Source organism: Mastigoproctus giganteus, chromosome 4 (genome assembly GCF_048544385.1).
Source record: "Mastigoproctus giganteus isolate SK-2022 chromosome 4, ASM4854438v1, whole genome shotgun sequence".
In the NCBI taxonomy this organism is placed as follows: domain Eukaryota; kingdom Metazoa; phylum Arthropoda; class Arachnida; order Uropygi; family Thelyphonidae; genus Mastigoproctus; species Mastigoproctus giganteus.
The window spans coordinates 102,925,027-102,951,766 of NC_143578.1; the positions used below are offsets into that span (position 1 = coordinate 102,925,027).

The 26,740-nt window shown below is 37.4% G+C and overlaps 1 protein-coding gene across 1 annotated transcript in view; it reads right to left on the minus strand.

Moving 5' to 3' along the window:
• Positions 1-26,740, minus strand: part of LOC150086957 (V-type proton ATPase 21 kDa proteolipid subunit c''-like) — a 135,427-nt gene that overhangs the window by 94,935 nt on the left and 13,752 nt on the right. Inside the window, exon 2 of the mRNA XM_090372842.1 lies at positions 19,751-19,799. Coding sequence (XP_090228968.1) covers positions 19,751-19,799 — 49 coding nt within the window. The remainder of the gene's footprint in view (positions 1-19,750; positions 19,800-26,740) is intronic.

Consider the following 26,740-nt stretch of genomic DNA (forward strand, 5'->3'; position numbering starts at 1 on the left):
AATAAATATTTACTAGGATTGTAAATATTTATTTACCTAGCATTGGTGTACATACAAGTATTACATGCACTGTTCTTACTGTTAGTTAGGCTAACAAAGCCCATGAATTTACTTGTTTCACGATAACTCCCAGCACTCCTTGAAATCCCCAATCAAGGCTGCAGCTTATGCACAACTGAAATACTGCAAGGAGAGTTTATATTGTCCTACTGCCTTTCTTCTGGTTGAAAAAAAAAAAAAAAATGAATGAAAGCCAAATGCACCTACAATCTTACTGATACCAATGATAAGAAAATGAAATGAATGCACAGGTCTAGCAAAACAAGTGTAAGAATTTTCTTATAGAAATATTTCTTAAAAGTCTTTCTATAAGAAAATATTATTAAAAAATTTATTATTAAAAAATTTATTATTAAAACATTAAATATGAAAATTAGTATCTATTAAATAAGCACTTTAAAAAACTGAGACAGCCAAGTGGTTAAGCATGAGAGTGCACTAGCATATTCATTTGATGGACTGTGGTTCAAGCCTAAGTGGCTGCTAAATATGGTTAACGATTATATTCAATGTCAAAATGATTAACTGCAAGCTCTCCTGACTTAGCAGTTATGCCAGAATATAAAATACAACATTTGAATATTGGCATTCTCTTAGAATAAGATTTTACAACACAGAAATCAAATATTTATACATTATGATTTCTGCCCTTTCATTATTTATCAGAGCATTTAATGTCTGTAGCTTATAAATGTCGCTATCATGCTAAATTAATCTGTCCGGGAACATCATGCAATGTGTAAATCGTGACTTCTGCTGTATGACAAGTGGCTCTGGCTCCATCTTGTGGAAACTTGAGTAGATTAATTTCCTGCAATTCTGTTACAAGGAAATTTTTTATCAAGTACCAATATCTTTCCATCCACTGTTTCATTCTGATCATTCATATTTTTAGGAGAGCATAGTCTGTGCAATGCAAGACAATCGGTGGTAAAAGAAAGTTAAGTGGGGTAGTGTCTGGAGACAAGGCACCTGCAAGGCAATCTGACTGAGGTATTTAAAACTTTGAATGGACTGCGCAAGCTTGATGCTAATGGGATTCTTCCTCTTGCTCAGACTACAAGCATGAAGGGTCATAAATTCAAATTGAGGATGGATGGTTGTAAGTGCAGAAGTTTGCCTTTAGTCAGCAGGTGGTTGACTGCTGGAACAAACTTATATCCATTGTTGTGGAAGTGAATAGCTTGAATAAATTCAAGGAAGCACTAGAAAAACTAGAGGAGGGGATGGATAGGTGAAATGGGAAATTTTTTTTGCCACTACTAATACTACTACCAGAATAAAGAAACCCCACTGGCTTACAAACATTCAACAAATCTTCGATCTTCTCTGGCTTAAAATCTCTCTATCTCGTGTCAAATTCATCCGTTGTCTCTACCATTCTCCCAACTCCACTAATCACTTGGAGCTCTTTGACTTCCTCTCTTTGCAACTTGACTTTCTCCAGTTCAACTTTCCTAACAGTGAGGTAATTTTCTTTGATGATTTTAATGTTCACAACTCCAACTGGCTTCCATTTTCTAGTCATATCGACCCAGCTGGTCAAGATGCTGAGGCTTTTGAAATTACTAATGACTTTGCATATATTGTTCATTTACCTACAAGAATACTAGACAATCCTAACCATAAAGCCAACGCGCTTCATCTTTTTCTCACAAACAACCCTTCTAAGTACACAGTCGAAGTGAGTGGTTCATTAGGCAACCCAGATCACAACTTGGTGATTGTCTCTTCTCCAATGGAGCCTTTATCTATTGGCCATTCCTAACCTCATGTTGTTTGGCATTACAAGAATGCAAAATGGGATGACCTGCAAGGTTTCTTTTCTTCTTTTCCTTTGTTGGATTACTGTTTCAAAATTTCTAATGTCAACATTTGCTTAGATCATGTCAGTGAAATTATTCTTGTAGGAATGGAATCCTTTATCACACACCCCACTTTAAAATCTCGTTCTTTATCTAATTCTTGGTTTCCCAATAAATGTGCCAAAGCTGTTCAAGAGAAGAATGTTGCATATCGTAATTGGCTTGTTTCCAATTCTTCAGTTTCATTTTCTGCCTACACCAAAGCTTGCAACAATTGTAAAGCAGTTATTAATCAGTCCAAACTAGATTTTGAACAGGCTAAGAGTAGAAAACTTGCTTCTTGCCCTAATGGTAGCCGAGCATTCTGGTCTCTTGCCAAAGCTATTGGCCACAACTTTTGCCCATCTCTGCTCCCACCGCTGTCAAAACCAGATGGTTCTGTTGTAACTTCAGCCAAGGATAAATCTGACCTGCTAGCATCCCATTTTTCTTCCAACTCATGTGTTAATGATCTTGGTAAAACACCTCCCACGATTCCCAACACATTCCATTCAATACTTCCTGTGGTCTTCCGTCAAAAGGATGTCAGAAGGATTTGGACAAATCTTGATGCTAAGAAAGCTCCAGATCCTGATGGTATTTCTCCACTTGTTCTTAGGACCTGTGCTTCTGAACTTACTCCTGTTCTTTGCTGCCTTTTCTCACTTTCTTATTCCAAAGGTGTTTTTCCTTCTGCTTGAAAATTTGCTTATATTTAGGCAGTTCCTAAAAAGGGTGACAAATCCCTCCCATCCAATTATCATCCCATTGCAATTACTTCTACTCCTTCTAAAGTAATGGAGAAATCAATTAACCGCCAACTCTTAAACTAACTAGAAACCTTCCATCTGATCAATGATCACCATTATGAATTCCATCAGTGTTGATCCACTGGTGATATTCTGGCATTTTTCTCAACATGGTTTGTGCTTGTTAACAGGAGAGACTGCTTTTACAGGGATGGGATACACTTAAATAGAAAGAGTGCAAGAATATATGCTGATGCTATCGAGGCAGCGTTAGGTAGGTCGGAAAACTGCTAGATCGGGGGTACACGGACTAATAGATTAACAGCAGCCACTGGCAGAGGTGAACTGCTTCTATTGGAATGAGCAGCAGCCTGGAATGACTCCCTGCAGGGAGTCATTGCGGTACAAGTAAACACATGGGTTGTGTTAGGGTAGCTAAGAATAGGAACAGGTGCATGTATTCTTGAATGTACACCAATGCTAGGAGTTTGGTAAATAAATTTGATGAATTTGAGGTGTTGGTCAAAACATCAAAGGCAGATATTGTTGGGATATCAGAGATGTGGTGTCACACAGATATAAGTAATGCAGAACTGGAATTTTGGGAGTACAATATGTACAGGAAGGATAGACAGGATAGGAAGGGAGGAGGAGTTATGCTATTAGTTAAGAAACACATAAAATCCAAGGAGGTACAGCCAGGTGACATCGCTGGACAGTGCAGTGTCGAGTCAGTTCAGTGTGACATAAGCACAGGGAAATCAAAATTGAGAGTAGGAGTGTGTTATAGGCCTAATGACTCTGATGAGTATAATAAAAAACTGTACAGGGAAATAGTAGGCCAGTAAATCAGAGTCTTAAAATGGGGGATTTTAATTTCCTGGATATTGACTGGAATTTGTGGGTTGGTCACTCACACACTAGTAAGGCTTTTGTAGATTTATTGAATGATTGTTTTCTACATCAGCATGTTCGGGAAGCAACTAGAGGGAGTAATACTCTTGATTTGATTATCAGTAGTGATTCTACATGCATTAAGAATCTGCACATAAAGGAATCACTAGGTGGCAGTGATCACAGTGTGCTGAAGTGGAATTTACTCAAAGAGGTAACTACCATCAGGGGTAAAGGGAAGGGTTTTTGCTTTTGTAAAGGTGGCTACGGTGGTCTCAGACAGTATTTAAATTCTACATGGTGGGACCCACTGATGATGTTACCAACAGCAAATTCAAAATGGGAAGCATTCAAAGAATTTATCTTGGAAGATACAGTTGGTCGTCGACTTACGACCGACTTCTGTTCTGACTGACAGGTCGATCTGGTCGTATGTCGGCCATATATTTATTAATAGTATTTTTAACCTTTCTAATCTTTTTATCATCTTTATAATTTATTTTTATAATCTTTTAAATTTTTATCATCTTTTATTTTTCATTTTAAATACAGTAATGTTTTCATCTTTTATTTAGCGATACTGTACATACCTTCGTTTCTACGCCTAGGCTATCTCTCTCTCTCTGAGGTTAAATTCAAATGTTCTCTACATTTTAATTGGTTTATCATACTGTTTATCATACGTACATTCATACTGTTTATAAAAAAACAAAACTACAATCTATAATTATATTGTGCATAATGTGAAAAATAATACTGTACATAATGTACTGTAAATCAATTTTTAATCTTTGCTTGTGCTGGGTTGTGCATCGTCAGGGTCATGTTCTTGGGTTGAGGTAGGAGTTGTTTATTTATAAGAGACATTATGCAAAGCAAATCTTTTTTTAAAATGCTTAAACCACCCAGTACTAGCCTGAAAATCTTCTGCTAATCGTCTCCGGCACGTGATTTTAAACTCTGAAACAAACTTCCAGCCTTTGCTTGCACTGTGTGAAAGACTCATGAGTGTATTTTTTTGTATTAACTCTTCCATCCACACAAACAACAATTTCTCCATTTCGTGGATGGTTTCCTGTCGTCGTTTGGTTAAAATTGTAGACTTAATAGGTGTAGAACCTTTCACAGCGTCCCGAATTCTTTCTTTGTCCTTAAGTATCGTCGATACTGTGGAATGTGATAACTTCAAGTCACGTGCTATCGTATTCACTTTCTTTTTGTCTTCATACTGCTAGATAATTTTCATTTTACACTGTAAATCAATAGTTTTTCTTGACTTCTTAGCTGGCGTATATGTAGATGAAGGCATTTTCCTTTTACTAAACATTTTATGCGTATTTCAGTAGAATTTTAATTAATACACCACACGCAACAGATGCTTGAAAGTGACTGGGTGTATGTGAGAGAGAGCGACAGAGTGTATGTCGCTCTCTCTTTATGCGTATTTCAGTAGAATTTTAATTAATACACCACACGCAACAGATGCTTGAAAGTGACTGGGTGTATGTGAGAGAGAGCGACAGAGTGTATGTGCCTGGTGCTGTCCTCAGGCCTCCCGTCATCGATGTGCCTCCTCACCTGGGTTATGGGTGTCCTCAGTAGTGACTTCCTTTATTATTTTTTTTTGTGGTCGTGAGTGCAGCCGGTCGTAAGTCGCATAGGTCGTAAGTCGACGACCAAGTGTACTAGGGTTTAAATACCAACTAAGAAATATTGTTCAAGGTTTAGGCCTAAATGGATGTCAGATGAACTAGTGAGACATGTGGCAGAGAAGAAAAATGCATGGGATACATATAAATTAATAGGTGACATGGAAGCCTAGGATAGATATAAGCTGGTCTGTAACCAAGTCACAAAGGAGGTTAGGCAGGCAAAGGCAGATTATGAGAAATATTTGGCAAAGGATGCAAAGAAAAACAGCAAAGAGTTCTTTACCTATGTAAGCTCTAGAAGGAAGGGGATGAATCAAATTTGTCCACTGGATCTTGATGGTTCAACTGTTGATGATCCTGCTCAAGTGGCTAACAGACTAAATGAGTATTTTGCATATACATTCACACATGAGGAGTTATTCAGGGAGCGGAATGCCAGAGGTAAACTAAACTCTGGCAGTGAGCTAGATGATTTTGTAATAACTGAGAGGAAAGTGGAAGAGAAATTGTTGAAGATAAACATAAGAAAGGCACCTGGGGTGGATGGAATCTATCCAGTTATATTAAAGGAGGCAGCAAAGGAAGTAAGCAAACCCTTAACCATAATTATGGGAGCTTTCTTGGACTCAGGGGAGGTACAAATGGACTGGAGATGTGTAAACGTGACCCCAAAGGAGGATCAAAGAGCGACACAAGTAATTATAGACCTGATAGTTTAACTTCTGTTCCAGGGAAATTAACAGAGGCACTGGTAAAAGAAGCACTGTAGGATCATCTAGACAAGACTTCAGTTATAGCTCAGACACAGCATGGTTTTGTTAAGGGGAAGTCTTGTCGTGATTGGATACTATGATGTGGTCACAAAGCAACTGGATGCAGGGAATAATTTTGATATCATATATCAAAGTTATTCCCTGAAAAAATTCCTTTGGATCTTAGAAAGGTTTTTGATACTGTTGCACATGGAAAACTGCTGCACAAACTGGAGCAAGGCAGCATTGGAGGCAAATTGCTGCTATGGATAAAGGAATGGTTGAGTGGGAGAAGACAGAGTAGCAATCAATGGACACTGCTCTTTGTGGACTAATGTTATTAGTGGAGTCCCTCAGGGTTCAGAGTTGGGTCCATTGTTGTTTTCCGTAATTATAAATGATACTGATGATGGTATATCAGGCTTAATGTCCAATTTTGCACACAATACGAAGGTTGGCAGGGTTGTTAATGACACTAATGATAGTACACTGCTGCAACAGGATATAGAAAAGTTGAGCAGGCGGGCTGAGAGGTGACAAATGAAGTTTAACATTGACAAATGTAAAGTACTACATATGGGAAACAGTAACCCCAGAGTAACGTATCAACTCTGTGGTACTACTCTGTGGTCAGGCCACTCCTTGAGTACTGTATACAGGACTGGAGGTCTCATTTTAAGAAGGATGTAGAGCTGTTGGAACAAGTACAGAGAAGGGCAACAAGATTAGTGAATGGAACAAAGGGTTGCTCTTACGAAGAAAGACTTAAGTTTTGCAAATTACAGTGTCTGGAGACTAGACACCTGCGAGGTGATCTGATTGAGGTGTATAAAGCTTTGAATGGTTTGAGCATGCTCAATGCTGATGGGATTCTTTCTCTTGCTCAGAATAATCACCTGAGAGGGCATAAATTCAAATTGAGGAAAGACAAAAGCAGGATAGATGTGCAGAAGTTTACCTTTAGCCAGCGAGTAGTTGGTTGGTGGAACTGACTTCCATCCTTTGTTGTGAAAGTCGATAGCCAAAATAAATTTAAGGCGGAGCTGGACTGGTATTTGAATCGAACGGAAGGATGAAATGGGAGCATTTTTTTCGGCTGATGCTGCATAAGATTGCTTTCTTGCATCATATGCAGTGGTGGGATTCAGCCGGTTCGCACCGGTTTGGCAGAACCGATACCTAATTTTTTGTTGAGTTTGGCGAACTGGTTGTTAAAATGACACTTTTGATCAGGGTTCTCTCTAAGGTGGGCACCTGGGCAGCCACCCATGTGGAATTCACAAATTTACATTCCTTACTCTTTTTTAACATTCATCTATACAACAGCGTATTCCAAGTGCCTGTAGTAATGTTCATTCCGTCCATAGGTAAAAAAAATTAGACGGAACTATGCTTGTAATATTTATTTATTCATTTCATAAAACTCATTATACCTTTGATGAAATACTACATTTTTATTCCCTCGTGTTTGTTACTTAAGTAAGCAAACATATAACGTAAAAAGAAAAATTCCAAACAACCAGGGGGTGACACATGTCATTTGTTTCAGCTCTGTGTTACGCCCTAAATTCACACGAGATATGAGTGCGTTAGTGTTCCCCGATCAATAAAAACAATAGGAAGGTAGGATACAACAAACCAATAGAAATATAGATTTCAATGGTTATCTTATCGCCCATTTCGGAAGCTGTGGAAGAATGTTCTTCCATGTTGGAATCCTTATGCCAGTGTGCACGTGGTAATTAAGACGTTTTTATCACAACTTTCCCATAACAAACAGGTTTGTCATACACATTATTCTATCGTGTTTAATCTGCATAGCTTATGCCATTTATTAATTCAGCAAGAAATTTTCGTTTAGTATCGATATAACGAAGAAAATATATGTTCTGACTGATGTTTATCAATGGTATAAGCACAGTGCTTTGTTTATAAAAGTTTATGATATGACCACACATGGACAGAACCAACAAAAATATTCAAATATATAGATACATATCCGCTCCTGCTCTATAATATATTAAAATAAAACATTTTTTAAATTTTTTGCAGTAGCCCTTAAAAGGATGAAAAGGCAACAGAGTTTGACAGATTTTTTCAATAACAAACCAAAATCAGAATTTGTTGTATCAGAATTGGCTTTGGATTGTACAAAACAGTCACAAGCACAACCACTCCAACTTGAAGAAAGTAGCATGTCAATTATTGAAATAAAAAACGATAACAACTCCAAAATTGAAAATAATCTTCCTGAAGGCTGGACAGTGCAACAATATAACAATTTTAAAGAAAACTATGACGGACTGGTAATTTTTAACAAAAAGTTAGGTTGCGAGTATTGTGCAAAATATGACTTTATAAAAGAGAAAAGTGTTCATGTGTCAAAAGAATGGAAATGTTTTCAGATTGAGGCATCGGGAAAAAATAAAGTACAACAAGCTTCTCTAAGGAAAAAAATAACATTTGTAAAGAGAACTTAAAACAATGTGAGCAGGATTCAATAACAAAAGTAATAGATACGATGAATGAAAAATATTTAAGTGCTACTTGTAGAGTATTTAATACAGTTTACAGCCTGGCAAAAAGATGTAAACCATTTTCAGACATAGAAGATGAGATAGAAGTGCAAATTAAAAATGGATTAGATATGGGAATAGGATTACATTCTCGTAAAACTGCTGTGAAAGCAGTTTATTGCAAAGGAAATTAAAAAAGAAATATTTAAGAAAATTATTGAAAATAATCTGAAAATATGTTTGATTATTGACGAAGCTTCAACGATATCCTGCAAACCAGTTATTATACTTTTCTTAAAAGTTGAGGATTCAGTTACATCACCAACAATTTTCGTTGAACTGTTTGAATTGTAAAAACAAGATGCAAAGACAATATGTTCTTCAGTTATGGAAAGTTTAAATAACATTGGGCTTACTAAGAACTACCTAGAAAAAAAAATTTAATAGGATTTTGCTCTGATGGTTCCAAGCGTTATGCTTGGGAGAAAATCTGGAGTGAGCACTAGGATTGCACTATTTGTTTACTATTAGGATTAAACTATTTGTTTCCAAACAATAATATGGCACTGTTTAAATCACAGCCTCCATCTTGTTTTAGATGATTCGATAAAGGAAATAAAGCAAGTAAATCATTTTAAAATATTTATTGATAAGATATATATTATTTTTCATCAATCCAATAAGAACCAAATTGAACTTTCCAAAATATCCGAACAACTTGGAATTGAAATTATAAAGATTGGTAGAGTTTTGGGACCAAGATGGGCTGCCTGTAGTTTAAGGTCAACCCTAGCTGTGTGGCGCACTTATCCAGCACTACATCACTATTTTTATTCAAAGAAAAAGTACTTAGGTATGGCTGCCCGTCTTGAAAATATATATTTTATAACTGATTTGGCATTGATGATTGATATTTTAAACGAAATTTCTCTTCTTTCAAATGCACTGCAAGCAAGAAATATAGACATAATAAAGGCTGAAAAACTCATGATAAGATCTATTAAAGCATTTCAAATGTTTGGAAAGGAAAAGGGTCCATACGAAAAAAAAGTTGATGAATTAATTACTTCAGAAACCTTCAAAAATATAAAATTTGTAGAAAATCATCGATTTGTCGGGCTTCCTCGGGAAAGACTTTTAGAAAACATCATAACGAATTTGAAAAAAAGACTAATGGATTGTGAACATTTAAAAGCAAGTTGTAGCCAATTTCAAGATAAGAATAAATTACGATTTCTCAATTTTTTGGAGCCAGATTACTGGAATATTGAAGAAGTACTAGTTCCATGGAAAGCAGCTGAAGAATAATTGCTTGTATTTAATGACATTTTTAATTACCAAATTGATATTAATGATTATCGAGATTTCGTGGAAAATGTTTTAAAAAATTCCCATAATTATGCAATTCCTGAAAGTGTTCAAAGAGCTAAAAATATTGTCAGAACAATTGCTGTAAGTTCAGCAGAAAGGAGTTTTTCAAAGATGAACATAATGTTCAGAGAAGAGAAGTCACCTAACTATTTCTAATATATCAAATACAATGACTATTAGTCTAATCGGCCTACCCCTAAAAGAATGGGATCCTACTCCTATAGTGGTTAAGGATAAATGTTTATCCTTAATATGGTTAAGATGGTTAAGGATAAATCACTGAACCGATGATGCTCGGATAAAAGCGAAGAAAATTGCAAATGAGGACGCTAATCAAGAAGCAATATGGAAATATCTTAAATAACAGTTTTATTGTTTTTTGTCAGGTATTATTTAATCTTTTTTCATTACTATTTTAAAACTCTTTCTTATAACATAATCTAATTTTGTGGACCTCTTTTATTGTTCTTATTTAAGTATTAACTGCATGAAATAAACTACCTTTCGGTATATAGTTTTTTTATACTTAGAACGGTCATTAGGGCCGCGAACCGGTTGTTAAATTATTTGAATTCCACCACTGATCATATGCCTCTACTAATGCTAATGCTGTTCAAGACCTAAATGGATGTCAGATGAACTACTGAGACATGTGACACAGAAGAAAAGATGGGATGCATATAAATTATCACTTGATATAGAAGTCTATGGAAAATATAAATTAGTCTGTAATCAAGTTACAAAGGAGGTTATGCAAGCTAAGGCAGATTATGAGAAGTCTCTGGAAAAGAATGCAAAGAAAAATAGCAAAGACTTCTATGCTTATATTAACAGTAGATGGTAATCACATTAGGCCACTTGATGACTCTGTTCAGGTTGAAGTCAAATTGAATGGGTATTTTTCATCTACATTCACACATCGCCAATTCTTTAGGGACGGGGATACTACACTCTATAGTAATTTGCCATTACTACTACTACTTTTACATTCCTATCAAATACTGAAATACATCTGAACCTCACAAAATTCACTGTAGCAATATTATTTAAAGACAGAAAACCATAAGTAACGCTGCAATGAAAAAAAAGAAAAGAAAAAAAAAATCTGGATGGCCTCAACAATCTTACAGAATGTGTTCAAAACAAAAAAAAAAGGGGGGGGGGGTAATTCGTGGCTCACGAATAATGCATGTTGTCTGCAGAAATCGTGCACAGAGAATCCAAGAAATCATAGGACATTCGTCAGCTTCACAGCCTCAGGTACAATGGTAGGGTAGCTGTGCATACGTTCGATGTCACAGACAACCAATCCAAAATTCATTTGAAGTGATGTTATTCCTGATGTTTGTGACCTTGAGAACAGTAATAGAAGGTACCATGGAGTGATGAATCTCACTCAGAAGGAAACACAAATGTTTCCTTCTGATGAATGCATTTTGGTGTGGAGATAACCCAGGGGGCACTTCCTTGTCAGAGAGTATCACCTTGACAAGTGGTGTCCAACCTATGGCCAACGAATAATTTTTATAACCTGTGCAGAAAGTGAACTAAAACAGCATTGATCTCCACTGCGTGTACAGACATGCAAGCGTTGTTATGTTGTTATTTGGTTTTTAGGAGCATTAGCAACTAAGGCCATATTGCTCCGGGATATGCGGTGGTCATTCCCTGACCTTTCCGCATCCTCCCTATTTGGTGGTGACGGGCTCGAACCCCGGTCTAATCAAGAAGCGTGTGCTACGCACTGCTGCTCCTTCCCACCGGGCTACGGAGGCGCCGCCCAGACATGCAAGCAAAGAATGTTTGATACAGTCCAGCTCGACTGTATCAAACATGTACATGTGGTTTAGTGTATAAATATAATCTTTATTGTGTACAAAAGGATGTATACAATGTACCCTTCACGGTAGGAATGCCAGGGGCTTCACATTGGCTGGTGGACAAAGGCCTTGAGGACAGGGCCCACATCAAACTTTGGGTTCATCACCCAGGGCCAACAATATAGTAACTTTCAGTAAATTATTCACAATATATTCACATAAAGATATTATACAGTATTTTTGACATTATATACAATATTATATAGACAATCTTTTTTAAATTTATTATACTGCGACATTACTGTGCAGTTTGCCTGGCTGAGTTTAGGTCATCAAGGATCTCTCTCCAGTATTTGCGATCCTTGACAAATTTGTAGAGGTTGCCTTCGATTGCTTTTTTATTTTTATTTATTTTTTTTTTTTTATGAAAACCCCAAACACGAAAGGTATCAAAACCTATAGTACTTAGTACCACGCATGGCTTGAAGGAGAAATATGGGGGGAGGGGAGATGCCGGAAACTTTGCTCTAGAGACTAAACATGGGTTTCACCACTTCAAGCCTCCAATAAGCAAAGTGGTGGTATTTCACCGGTTGATGAAAGTCATCTACCACCTGTGATAAGCATCTGCTTGGGGAGGAAAGCGGTCGCTAAGGGCTAGTCTATTATGGTTGGCTATAAGTGTTGGAGCTTACCTCAGTCCAGGTTGAGGGATTCTCCAGCTGCACAGTTCCCATATGTTTGGCTCTGAGATTATTCCAGTGGTCATTTTGGCAATTAGTGTGAGGCATCTTTCCATTATAAGGTTTGGCAGTCAGGCAAAGTTCAGTGTGGTTGCCATTGCAGTTGTTCTTTGCTGGGGTGGACGATGATGTTTATGTGTGATCCAACGAAAGAGCCAGTATTCAGAGGAGAGTACACATGCTTGATATTCGTGGGGGCTGCAGATGCCCATATTTCTGAGGCATATAACACGACGGAGTATACAGGGGTGTATACGTACCGCCGAGTCACATCCAGATCTTTAACGTGAAGTAGTAGTTGTTTGGTAATCCACCGCATTTTTCAGAATTTTGTTATGAGCTTGTCAATGTGGGGTTTGAAGGTCAGTTTGCAATCGAAGACAACTCTCAAGTCCGTATGTGTATTTACAACTGAGAATGTCAGCTAGAGAAGCTTGGACTTCAGTGGGTTGGTGCTTCAAAGAAAAGACAATTTGGGCTGATTTTGCAGGATTAATAAGTAGTCCAAATTGATGGAGATAGGATTCTAAGTCGTGTAGTTTTCGATTGAACTTTTCATTAATTTGAGATATGTTCGCCCGGGTTAATCTGGGTGTGTAGCTTAATATCATCAGCATAGCAGATGTCGTCTCTCTCTTGAACAAACGGAATAATGACTGCAGTAAATAATGCTCCGGAGAGGACTCCACCTTGGGGAACTCCCGCAGTGATTTTTCTTGAGATTTTATCTTGATCCACTGTAAGAACAATGATTCTGTCTGATAGCAGGGCTGTGATAAACCACAACATATCACCTTTTATATGAAAGTAATTTTCTTGGAGGTGAACGAGGGAGGGAATGCTGATTGAGTTGAAGGCACCTTCCAGGTCGACGTACGTGACGGCAAGTTCTGCTTTAGCTTCTAGTGCTCTGAGAATGGTGCTAGTAATGGATGTTAAATTGGTGACTGTGGATCTCCAGGAATGGCATAGTGAATTTGTTGGGGTTTGTGAGGCAAGATTTGATTGGTGATGGATGAAAGTAATGCCTTCTCCATAAGTTTCAAGAGGATAGAAGAGCGAGAGATTGGCATTTAGGATGTGGCCTCACAGCATATCTGTTCCAGAGAGGGGGAAAGTAGTGCGGCGTTAAGACATGGTTAAAAATTAAGATTAGTGGATTGATAATAAACGTGCTGAGACACTTGATTATGAATTGTGGCATAAGGTCAGGGCCTGCGGTTGCGATGGGTGGCAATCCATTTATAGCAGTTATAAGCTGCTTCCTGGTGATGCTGACAGTGGCGAGCATCTGTTAGGACATTGTTGACAGGTAAATTGCCTGGATATGTCAGGGCCACATTGTTCGAGAACCATGCAATGTGGTCCATCCACAGTTCAAGATCCAGTGTTTTAGGAATTCCTGTGTGCCGAGAGCCATAAAATGTTTGCCTTTTTGTAGGGTTGCTTTTAGATGTTTTTTGATTGCAGATGATTTCTGGTGGTTGAACGCTGCCCTTGCTCTGGAGAAGGCAATCCGATCTTGTAGAGCACCTGACTTTCCATCTCTTATGCAGATTTTGTTTTTCTTGGAAGGTTTGGTTCAGTGCAGGTGTCCACCAAGCTCTTGAACGGGAAGTTATGCAGACAGTCTTTGTCGCTCCGTAGTTGGCAATGGTCCGGATCCACCTGGTCATGAGGTCCACTGCCAGCTGAAGATTGCAATTGTTGAGAGCTTCCCAAGGGATGGAGAATGTGGCTTCGAGACATCGTGGTGGATCAATGAATTTGGGGGATGTTATTTCTTTTCTCTTTTTTTTTTTGGGCCTTGAATATCAAAGTCAGGTGCGGCTAAGTGCAGGAGTATGGCAATGGGTTCGTGATCGGATTCAAAGAGATTGTGAGGGTTGTCTTCGAGGTCGCATGGTGCTGAGGAGAATACCAAATCTAAGAGATTGGATCCTCTCGTGGGGTGGCAGTTGAGAAGGCTGATACCCAGTGAATCCATACTGCTAACGAGTGTCCTACTATGATGTGCAAGAGTAGGTGGAAGATTGAAATCTCCACAAACAATGTGCTTAGCAGAGGTGTGGAGATGATTCACTAGCCAATGGATTACATCTTCAATGATATCACTGTTTGGGCCTGGTGGAATATATACTGTTGCTATGTCTATCAAGTAGGTGTTAAGCTTGAGGGACACCATGGCAGCTTCAAATGCAAGGGATTGGTTTACCACAGAATGTACCAATGAAAAGAGGGTAGTATTGTAGAGTATTGCGACTCCCCCCTCCTCTATGATCCACTCTAGAGGAGCAGAGCATCTGGTAACCAGCCTGAGGTGTATAGGCAATGGAGTCTTGCCCATTCCCAAGCCATGTTTCAGCGATACAGAGGACATCTAGGGTTTTCGAGAGTAGAAGCTGTTCGACAGTGTCTAGCTTGTTACAGATACTTCTTGCATTTTGAAAGACAATTCGAATGGTGGTAGCCATAGCAATCAGAGTTCGTACAGGTGGCAAGTCTTTTTTGGGGCCGCATTGGTCTACTGTGCGCTGCAATATGTACAGGGATATTAGAGACAAGTTGCAGCCTTGGGGATTGACATCATAAACGGCTGGTAGTTGGATTGATTGATATGTGGACATTTTGTTTCCTATAGCAGGTTTGTTCTCAGTAGATTCATTTGACTTCTTCTGCATTTCTTTGGCTTGCCAGCCTGGTAGTTTTAATTGCTATTGCATTTGTTGATGATTTTGATGGTTTATCGTGGTTCTTGGAATCTGGTCTAGGAAGGGTTTGACGAGAGTTCCAGGGGGCCATAGCCTTGGATCCAACACGAAGCTCATCATCTCTGGGTGGCAGGTAAGGATGAAAGATGCGCAAGTTGGGTACCCAGTTCTTCTCTGTCTCACATCAATATTTATTCTGTGAAGTTCTGCAAACATGGCCTTAATGCTGCCTGGTTTAGTAGTTGGTTCCAGTCAAGAAACAAAGATTTGCCCACGAGTCTGGACCACTGTGATATTGTACGAATATGAGTGATTCCCCTTAGTGGAGTGTTGTGTGCCACCTGTTTTTCCCGTTTGTCTTCCACATTCCATTTTCTGATAGGTTGAATATATGATCCCGGTTTATTTTGAGTGAACCTGTTGATCGGCGAGATGAGACTTGGGCAGGGAATGCATGCAGTTTGTAAGCCTTGCTGGTGGGATCTTTTGGATTTTATGATCATCTTTTTGGCTGGTGACTACTTCTGCAAATGTGGGTATTAATGGACTCTTTCCAGTTTGGATTGTCTGCTCTAACATTTTAGGTTTAGTATTATTTAGGGTCAATACTGTAGAGGGGGCCACCTGAGAGGTCTTTGAGCAGCTATCTCCAGTGATGTTAGATGCAGGTTTGGTAGAGTTATCTTCACTGATATCTGCATCTTTGCTGTTGAGCTGATTAGTGGATTGTTCTCTTTTGCTATTTTGAAGGTTGGGTTCTATGGTAGAAGGTTGGTTCACTACAGTGAATTTATTTGCAACTAATTGTGCCTTGAGTTGTATTTCTTCAAGTAGGTTTGAGTTTTGGGCTTTGATTTGCTTAATCTCATTAATAAGCTAAATCTCATTAATAATCATTAATAAGCTGCTTAATTTCATTAATAATAGTGTAGTCATATGTACGCTAAATAAAGTATACAGTTATGTATTTTGATATAGCTTGTTCATTGCATTGAATTAATTATTAATTTGTACTGAATTAAAAAAATCATTCTTAAAAATGTTCCAAAAGGGGAAAATCAATTTGGAGTGTAGTGTTTTTGATCCAAGGTGGACTGAAGATGATTACCTATAGACGATTCTTCATTGATTACCACGAAAAAGCAGTGTGTTTGGTGTGTCAGGAGACTAAGTTTTTAAAGAATATAACACTGATTCAAATCATAAATCTTATGATCAAAATAAAGGAGTGCTGCGAAAAGAAGTGTTCAAAGTTACAAAACGAATTAAGAAAACAAAACATACTGAAAACATATCAGTCAAGAAATTTATCTGCTGTACGTGACAGTTATCAAGTTGCACATTTGATCACTTTTGAAAGTAAATTGTTCAATGATGGTGAATTTGTTAAACGTTGTTTGTTAAAAGTTGCAGAAGAAATATGTCTGGAGAAACGAACAATGATACAAGACATTAGTTTGTCTCAACAAACAATTATGCGAAGAGTAGAAGATTTTCGAAAGAATTTGTTCAAACAACTTTTGGAAAACATAAAACAAATGAAATATTTTAGCGTGGCACTGGATGACAATACTGATGTAAATGACACAGCCCAACTCCTCATCTTCATATGTGGAATTAATGATAATTTTATACCAGTTGAAGATTTAGCTGCTCTACAGAGTATGCACGGAACAACTACAAGTGAAAATCATTGCCAATCTATTGAAAAGTTAGGATTAAATATTAAAAACCTGATAGGAGTCACAAGCAGTGCAAAAAATATGATTGGTAAAAACATTAGGCTTATGGGTAGAATAACCAAGAAAATGATAGATATTGGAGCTGAAACTCTGATTGGAATTCACTGCATTGTGCATCAAGAAGCTCTTTATGGGAAAGTATTGGATCTCCAACATGTTATAAATGTGGTTATTTCAGCTGTAAATTTTACAAGATCATATGGCCTTAATGTGGCTATTGAAACATCACCAAATGTTTCAACACAGAAAAAGGGAAACCAATAAAACAACTATCGAATACGGAGTGGCTATTTGATCTTGCAATTCATACATACATTTCTAGTCATTTAAATGCTCTTAATTTAAAACTACAAGGGAAAGGAAAATTGGTCCGATTTGTTTGGTGACATCAAATCATTTCAGAATAAGTTATAATTTAAATCCCAGTTGAGCAAGACAATTTAGTTCACTTTGAATGTTGTACTAGGCTAAAGGAGAAACATTTCCAAAGAATCATTGCCTTTCGTTATTACAATTAATTTTGGACAAGTTTGAAAGTTGATTTTCTGATATAAAATCCCATGAAAAAACATAAGCTTTTGTTTGAGAACCCATTTACTTCTATAGCTGAAAACTACAATCCCAGATTGCAACTTGAAATTATTGATCTTCGAGCCAAAATATGATTAAAAAAAAAGTATACAGACTGCAAAAATAACCTATTTGAATTCTACAAGGCTTTCCCATCTGAAGATTTTCCGCAAATAAAAGAAAATGCCATGAAAATGGCTACTTTGTTCGGATCAACATATGCTTGCAAGCAGATTTTTTTCACTCATAAAATCAAATAAATATTTAAAAAGAAACAGAATAACAGATGACCATTTTTTTTTTTTTTTTTTTTTTTTTTATGAAACTCCCAAACGAGAGGTATTAGAACCTACGCACCGTGCATGGGTTGGAGGTTGAGAAGACAAAAGGAGATATTTGTTGACATTAGACTTGAACTTTTGTACACTGTAATTTTCAGGAAATACGTATGAAGGAAGGTTGTTCCAGAAAATGGCAGTTGAATGAATAAATGAGGAAGATGAAAAGTTGGTTCTGTGAGTTTGAAGTTGGACAGTAAATGGATGTTGGTTGGTGGCAGAACATGTTTGGACTGTTTTGAAAGAGAGAGCAGGAATTACAGAAGCGGAGTGTCACCAAAAATAAGCATAGAAGCAGAAGAATCCTTTTTGCAAGATATAAGACAGGACTGAGTTTTAGAAGGATTGAAATTAACTAAGCTGTCTTTGCCCCACTGGAGAATTACCTGGAGATCGGCATTTAAGGAATTGATTGCGGATATTCGAAAAGTTGAAGCTGATTGAGCAGGACTAGGTTTTTCAAACTGGAAAGTGGAATGCAATGTACTATCATCAGCAAAACTATGGATAGGATTTCCGATCAATAAAAGGTCATTAATGTACAAGAGGAAAAGAATGGAGGGAAAGAACTGAACCTTGGGGGACACCAGCATTAGTAGTGAAGTTAGAAGACAGAGACCCATCTACCATCACCCTTCGTGAGCAAATCTAACAAAGAACAGTTGGCAAACCACAAGATGGAAGCTTGTTTAGAAGATCTTTATGCCAAACACGATCGAAAGACTTTGAGATGTCAAGAGCAACTGCTTGTGTTTCATCGAATTTTTCCATTGAATTTTTCCATAAATTGGTAACATAGGCCAGAATATCACCTGTATTGACGGAATCCATACAGATGATCGTTGATCAGACGGAAGGTTTCTAGATAGTTTAAGAGTTGACAGTTAAGTGATTTCTCCATTACTTTAGAAAGAGCAGAAATAATTGGATGGTAGGGATTTGTCACCCTTTTTGGGAACTGGCTAGATATGAGCAAATTTCCAAGCATAAGGAAAAACACCTTTGAAATAAGAAAGTGAATAAAGGTTACATAGAACAGGAGTAAGTTCAGGTGCATTGGTTTTGAGAACAAGTGGAGAAATACCATCAGGACATAATCTTCATTATGTATTGAGATTGGCATCACAAATTTGCAACCAAATTTTGAACAATTATTTAAAAATATCCAGCCTCAATCATCTTATTAAATGTTAAGTTTTGTCCAATAAATATTATTGTGTATTGTACTTAATAAAATTTTCGAATATTTCAATTTTAGGTTTATCATTATATTTATTTATTCACCTTAATATTGAAAAGCAGTGATCTTTTTCAGGTTATAAATTTTCTAAAATGAGCATTTAAAAGCAAAAGTAAAGTATTTCAAACAGAAATAAAAGTAAAGAGTTAAAATATATATATATATATATATGTCATATTTTTATAATTTTAATAAAATCTAAAAAATAAATCACTGACATAGATTTGTTGCACATAAAAGTACTGGGAATTTGCATTTTTTTATATACTGTATAGCTTGAAAAGAAAAAACGGTAACATGAAAATAGAAACTTCCTTTTACGAGTAACAAGATATAGAAAATGTGACAATTTTTTCTCAATTCTGTGCAGCCCACGAAACAAATCTAACTTTGAATACTGCCCCCATGTGGGAAAAGGTTAGACACCACTGACCCTGAAGTATGGTGAAGACATAGTCCATTGGTGATAGTGCCTAAAACCATAAAGGAAGCCATACTATATATGAAGTCTTTGAATTAAAAGCCTTTTCTGCAGCAAATACCTGTGTGTGTGTGTGTGTGTGTGTGTGTGTGTGTGTGTGTGTGTGTGTGTGTGTGTGTGTGTGTGTGTGTGTGTGTGTGTGTGTGTGTGTGTGTGTGTGTGTGTGTGTGTTCAAATACTTTTGGTCATATAGTATACAAGATGTTTAGTACTTCATGCATTAGTTTTACTTAGATAAAAAACTCAAGAGTATGAAAAGATTCCTACCATTTAAAATCTATTCTTTGTCCTCTTCCTGTAAGAGCATAATACAAACCTAAAAGTATAATAATGTTTTTTTTATTGTAATGCATATCAAATGAATTCTAATCAAATTCATTGACACAGGTTTTAACTAAAAATATCAGAATACTTTATAATCAACATACATCAATTATATTCCTATCAAATACTAAACTCTAATATACATGCATGCTTGAAATTACATAACTATAACTATCAGACTATACCTAAATTATATAATATATTCACAGTCTTGAAAGTAACTGGAAATTCTTCCAGAGAAATATGGGAAAGTACATGCATGCTTGAAATTATATCAAGTTGCATAAGTATCTTTGATCTGTGTGTACTTAACTATGTCAGTCTGGTTATTCTTACACTTTCAAAATGGTAGAGCTGAGAATAACCTTATAGCTCTCAGTTGAAGGAACTTAAGCTATTAGTGTCTACTATTAAGAAGAACATCCAAGTGAGAACCAGCATGGATAGTTTGTGTTTTGTCCATTACCTGCAAAGTAAAGGTCAAGCCTCTATGACACTTAGTGATACTCAGTGGTATATCATTTTAATGTGAGAGGGCATAAATTCAAATTGAGGAAAGACAGTTGTAGGATAGATGTGCAGAAGTTTGCCTTTAGCCAGCAGGTGGTTGATTGCTGGAACAAACTTCCATCTGTCATTGTAGAAGTTGATTGCTTAAACAGATTCAAGGCAGAACTAGACAAACATTTGGAGCAAGTGAATGGGTGAAATGAGAAGGGGGGCGTTTTTTTTTTTTTTTTTTTGTTTTTTTTTTGTTTTTTGGCTGATGCTATATAAGCTTGCTTTCTTGCGTCATTAATGCTAATGCAATCTGAAATAAGGATGCTAAATGTTTTACCATTACCCTTCCACTAGTATGCTGGGAGAATAGCCGACCGGGCTAGCCGAGTGGGTAAAGTACCTGCCCGGCAACCCAAAGGTCACGGGTTCGATTCCCGCCTCGGGCTTGGATCAAAAGTACTGCAAAAACCTTGGGAGGGGCAATATGGCCACAGAAGCCGGTGCACCAACAACTACCAAAACAAACAAGCTGGGAGAAACCTTGACTAGAAAACTTCACTTCAAAGCATTTTGACTAATAAACATTATCTAAAACTATTGTGCGAGGTCAATGTTCTATATAGCTGCAAATAATAAAAACAGACTTTAATGACTTCAGGAACAATAACAGACATTTTCAGGCCAGTTTTCTTTTAAAAGCCATATATCAATTCAAAACAATACACCATCAATGCTGAGAAGAAGAGAGCATTCCCCTATTTTAGTCTCTATTTGTTCGATAATTACTATTTATTTCTTAGATTTTTAAGAAACCACTTGCTGACTTGATCAAAACTGACCATCACCACCAGTGGGAAGAATTTTATGGCAAACTGGGGCTAAAGTGTTTCAGTAAAAACTTACTGAATAAGGATGGATATTCTTGAAAATCTAACTAAACATATGCTCCTCACCCCATCACTGTGATGAGTATATTACCAGTAATAGAGATTATTTATAACTATGCTACACATGAAAAACTACACAAATAACTAGGCCAACTAGTTGTGCCATATTATAAACATCCACGTTATAACAAAATATCCTGCTTTTGTAAACATAAATTTCACTCTCGTCAAAAAAAAATTTGAAAGTTTTAGCTTTTCACCATTTCCATTTTAATTGTCATTTCAGTGATCCAAAATTTATTCAACATTAAATTTTCATGATGCACCTAACTTTACAAAATATTCCAAAATTCATCCCCTTATTGCATATCAGTTGACAAGGTTACGTTGCTCTATTATAAAATCCAAAATATTAAAATACACTAAAAATGTCTATCTAAAACAGAAGAATAAAGAATAAACATTACTGAACACTATGTGAACTACACCACACAGCAAAGTAATGTGATAGCCGATATTAAGCAGGACGTAGTGTTACCATCAGAGAAAGAGCCCCAAAGGGTAATAACATCAATTGAGTCCAAAGTACCATATGCAAATTAATTGTGCTTTCTTGTATTTGTGACTCGTAGGGTTGTTGAGATTGAAAGCAGAACTTTTATGAATAGGAGTAGGCAATGGCAATGAATATGCATTATACACAATGCATAAAACAACACATTATTATATATATGTAATATGTTTTTTAAAAGTGTTTTTCCTCTTCTTTTATATTAATATAGTGGTAACAGTATAAGATGAAAACGATGTACCACAAAGGTTCAGAAAAAAATAGGCAAAAACTAACAGAAGAGGACTCGAAGAAGCAAAATAAGTGCAATTTCTCATTTTTCAAGGACAAGAGAGCAAAAATTATAAAATGATGTTATTTTTTGTTACTTTTTACATGTGAAAGATATTGAGATAAAGAAGAATTGAGGAGGATGAGATAAAAAAATAAGTTTTAAATCTAGAAAATTAATCATACCTTATAAGCACAAATGTCATAATTTATAAAAATATCAATAGTAGATTAGTGTCATATATAATTCAAATTACACAACAAAAATGTGACATATGCCTGATAATTTAATTAATACCACTTGGAAAAAACTAATAAAATAGTTATTTTATGTGATAATATATTAAATTTTTAAAATTGTGATAAATTACCTACATTCAAAAACTGAAAATGCAACCTGACCAGTGAACAGCAAAATTACTTGAGACCCAACCCACTTACAGGTAACTTCAACTGCAACTTCAAACATTAAAGAGCCTCTATTATTCACTATGTTCAAAGATATAAACGGTAGGCTTTATTACTTCTACTTACAGCTGCCTACTGACGGCTTTAAGAAGAATCGTGCTAAGAAATTTTATTTACAGTAAGGCTATAACTAATAACATTTTAGGGCAGAAAGCCTCAGACTATGACATTAGTTAGTGCATTTCTCTCATTAGTTAGTCTTCTATAATGGGTTTTTTTTTTTTTTTTTTTTGGTAGTTGTTGGCGCATAGGCTTCTGTGGCCATAATGCACCTCCCAAGGTTTTTGCGGTACTTTGATCCAAGCCCAAGGCGGGAATCGAACCCACGACCTTTGGGTTGCTAGGCAGGCACTTTACCCACCCGGCTAGCCCGGTCGGCCCTTCTCTAATGGGAAACATTACTTATTTTAAGTATAAGGAGGGGAACTCATTGCGAAGGATTTCACAATGTGCGATATTACAATAACGATGCCAATACAAACTTCAATTTGTCTAAAAAATTCAACTAAGCAGTAATGATGCAATTGCACTAACTAATGTTTATAAGAGGCATGTAATGAGAGAAAGCAAGCATATGAGCTTATGCAGCATTGGCCAAAAAAAAAACAATTTCACACATCCATTCCCTCTAAAAGTTTGGAACTTAAATAAATTCCTCCTTGAATTTATTTAAGCTATCAACTTCCACAACAGATGGAAGTTTGTTATTGTTATTTGGTTTTTAGGAGCATTAGCAACTAAGGCCATATTGCTCCGTGAATATGCGGTGGTCATCACTTAGACCTTTCCGCATCCTCCGTATTTGGTGGTGACGGGCTCGAACCCCGGTCTAATCAAGAAGCGTGTGCTACGCACTACTGCTCCTTCCCACCAGGCTACGAAGGCGCCTCATGGAAGTTTGTTCCAGCAATCAACTATCCACTGGCTAAAGGCAAATTTCCGCACATCTATTCTAGAACTGTCTTTCCTCAATTTAAATTTATGCCCCCTCAGGTTCGTAATCTGAGCAAACGGAAGAATCACATCAGAATTCAGGTTGCTCAACCCATTCAAGGCCTTATACACCTCAATCAGATTACCTCGCAGGTGCCTAGTCTCCAGCCACTGCAATTTGCAGAACTTAGGCCTTTCTTGGCAAGAGGACACCTTTGTTTCCCCTCACCAATCTTGTTGCCCTTCTCTGTACACGCTCAAGCAACTCTAGATCCTTCCTAAAATGAGGCCTCCAGACCTGTACATAGTACTCAAGGAGTGGTCTGACCATTGCCTTATACAAATAAGTCACAAATAAATCGTAAATATGTCACAAATAGCTTCAAAACAGTAATCTCAGTGATGATACTCAACTGAAAATAAGTAACAGCAGACTTCTCTAATGGAAAGCATTACTTATTTGAAGTATAAGGAGCACAACTCATGAAGGATTTCACAATATAAGATGTTGCAATAATGATCCCCGTATACAAACTTCGGTTAGTCTAAAAAATTCAGATATATAGTAACAGTGCAAATGTACTAACTAATGTTATGGCTATAACAAATTTAAAACTCTATGAACATATTTAAAACTCTATGAACGCAAGTTACTGCATATGGGTAGCAGTATTCCCCAATTAACATACCAACTGTGTGATATGTTAATCAATGGTATGGTACATTAATCTACACTCAGGGTAGTGGAAATGGAAGACTTGGGGGTAATTGTGCAGTCAGATATGAAGTTCTCTGAGCAATGCAGACAGGCTCATGGGCTACATAAAGATGTTTTTTAATGATACATAGGAACTTTGCTATCAGGGATAAGAATGTAATTATTTCATTGTACAAGGCAATGGCTAGGCCACATCTTGAATACTCCACACAGGTCTGGAGGCTTCAGTTTAGGAAGGATATAAATCTGTGACAAATTATTGGAGGAGATGGGCAGGTTATTTATTTATTTTTTTGTTATTTTTTGGTTTTTAGGAGCATTAGCAACTAAGGCCATATTGCTCCAGATATGCGGTGGTCATTCCCTGATCTTTCTACATCCTCCGTATTTGGTGGGCACGGGCACGAACCCCGGTCTAATCAAGAAGCATGCTATGCACTGCTGCTCCTGCCCACCTGGCTATGGAGGGACTGATGGACAGGTGATGCAAGAAGTTTTTCTTTTGATGCTTTATAAGCTTGCTTTCTTGCATCATATGCCACTACTACTCCAAATAATAATAACTAGAGGGCTCCGCATCCTGCTTGCTTTGCTCACCAACCCCTACGCACACTTTTCTACGTAATATGTAGAAGTATGACATAGTAAGTCAAATCTTTTCTACATAAAAGACACACTTGTTGAAACGCACTGATTGATATCTAATCTAATATATAAAAGAAAATGGAAAGTGTAAGAAAAAACTATAAAAAGTGTGAATGTTAAGTGAATGAAAGTAGTTATTAATTGCATATTCTATCTTAGCCTCTTCACCAGACAGACTGATGGCTATGCAGGCACTCAGGGGCCTCATGGTTATCCAAGTTGACACCATGCTGTAGCTTTTCCTAGCTGGCATGATGTGGGATGCTGACACTGGCCATTAGGGTAACCCCCAGGCCAGTGTGGAACAGAACTGCAAAATGCACACTCCACGACAGGAATCTCTTTCCCTATGTTCTTTTATTCCTACCACCTGGGGTGATTGAGTCTCTTTCCCCCACCCTGTGTGGCCCTACCCCCTTTTGCCTGGTGGTTCACCCCACCACCCAATTTCAACTCCCACCCTCTGGACCAAGATGGGTGTCCTGTACCAGAGGTCCCCTTACTGTCTCCCCTTTTAAATCAGGTGAGTATCTCAACAATGACCCCCTCCTGTTCTCTACCCCTTTTATCCCACCTCCCCATTATCTCCTTTCCAATAAATTTTTTTCTTTTTCTCTTTTTTTTTGGGCTGTCCTTGGATGCCTAGGCTACCTTGGACTCAGGGGAGGTTCCCACGGACTGGAGATGTGCAAATGTATCCCCAATTCACAAAGGGGGATCGAAGGGTGACACAAGTAATTACAGACCAGTTAGTTTAACTTCTGTTCTGGGTAAAATAATGGAGTCGCTGGTTAAAGATGCATTGCAGGATCATCTAGACAAGACTGCAGCAATAATTCAGACACAGCATGGGTTTGTTAAGGGAAAGTCTTGTCTGACAAATTTGATAGGATATTATGATGTGGTTACAAAGGAACTGGATGCAAAAAATAATTTTGATATCATATATTTGGATTTCAGGAAAGCTTTTGACACTGTTGCGCATGGAAGACTATCGTACAAACTGGAGCAGAATGGTATTAAGGGTAAGTTGCTACAATAGATAAAAGGATGGTTAAGTGGGAGAAGACAGAGGGTGGTAATCAATGGGTGCTGCTCTTCTTGGACTAATGTTATTAGTGGAGTCCCACAGGGTTCAGTGTTGGGTCCACTGTTGTTTTTTATATTTATCAATGATATTGATGAAGCTATATCAGGCTTAGTGTCGAAGTTTGCAGATGATACAAAGGTTGGCAGGGTTGTTAATGACAGTAATGGCAGTGTGCTACTGCAACAGGATCTAGATAATTTGGGCAGATGGGCTAAGAAGTGGCAACTGAAGTTTAACCTTGACAAATGCAAAGTACTGCATATGGGTAGAAGTAACCCCAGAGAAAGATACCAACTGGGTGGTACTACACTTAAGGTGGTAGAAAATGAAAAAGACCTGGGAGTAATTGTGCAGTCAGATATGAAGTTCTCTGAGCAATGCAGACAGGCTGCCAGGGCAGGTCATGGGGTTTTGTCAATGATATATAGGAATTTTGCTAGCAGGGAAAAGGAGGTGATTATCCCTCTGTATAAGGCAATGGTCAGGCCACGCCTTGAGTACTGCGTACAGGTCTGGAGGCCTCATTTTAGGAAGGATGTAGATTTACTTGAGCGTGTACAGAGAAGAGCAACAAGACTGGTGAGGGGAATGAAGGGATCCTCTTACCAAGAGAGGCTTGAGTTCCGCAAATTGCAGTGGCTGGAGACTAGGCACCTGCGCAGTGATCTGATTGAGGTATATAAGGCCTTGAATGGGTTGAGCACGCTGAATTCTGATGGGATCCTTCCACTTGTTCAGATTACGAACCTAAGGGGGCATAAATTCAAATTAAGAAAAGACAGATGTAGAATATATGTGCGGAAATTTGCCTTTAGCCAGCGGGTGGTTAATTGCTGGAACAAACTTCCAT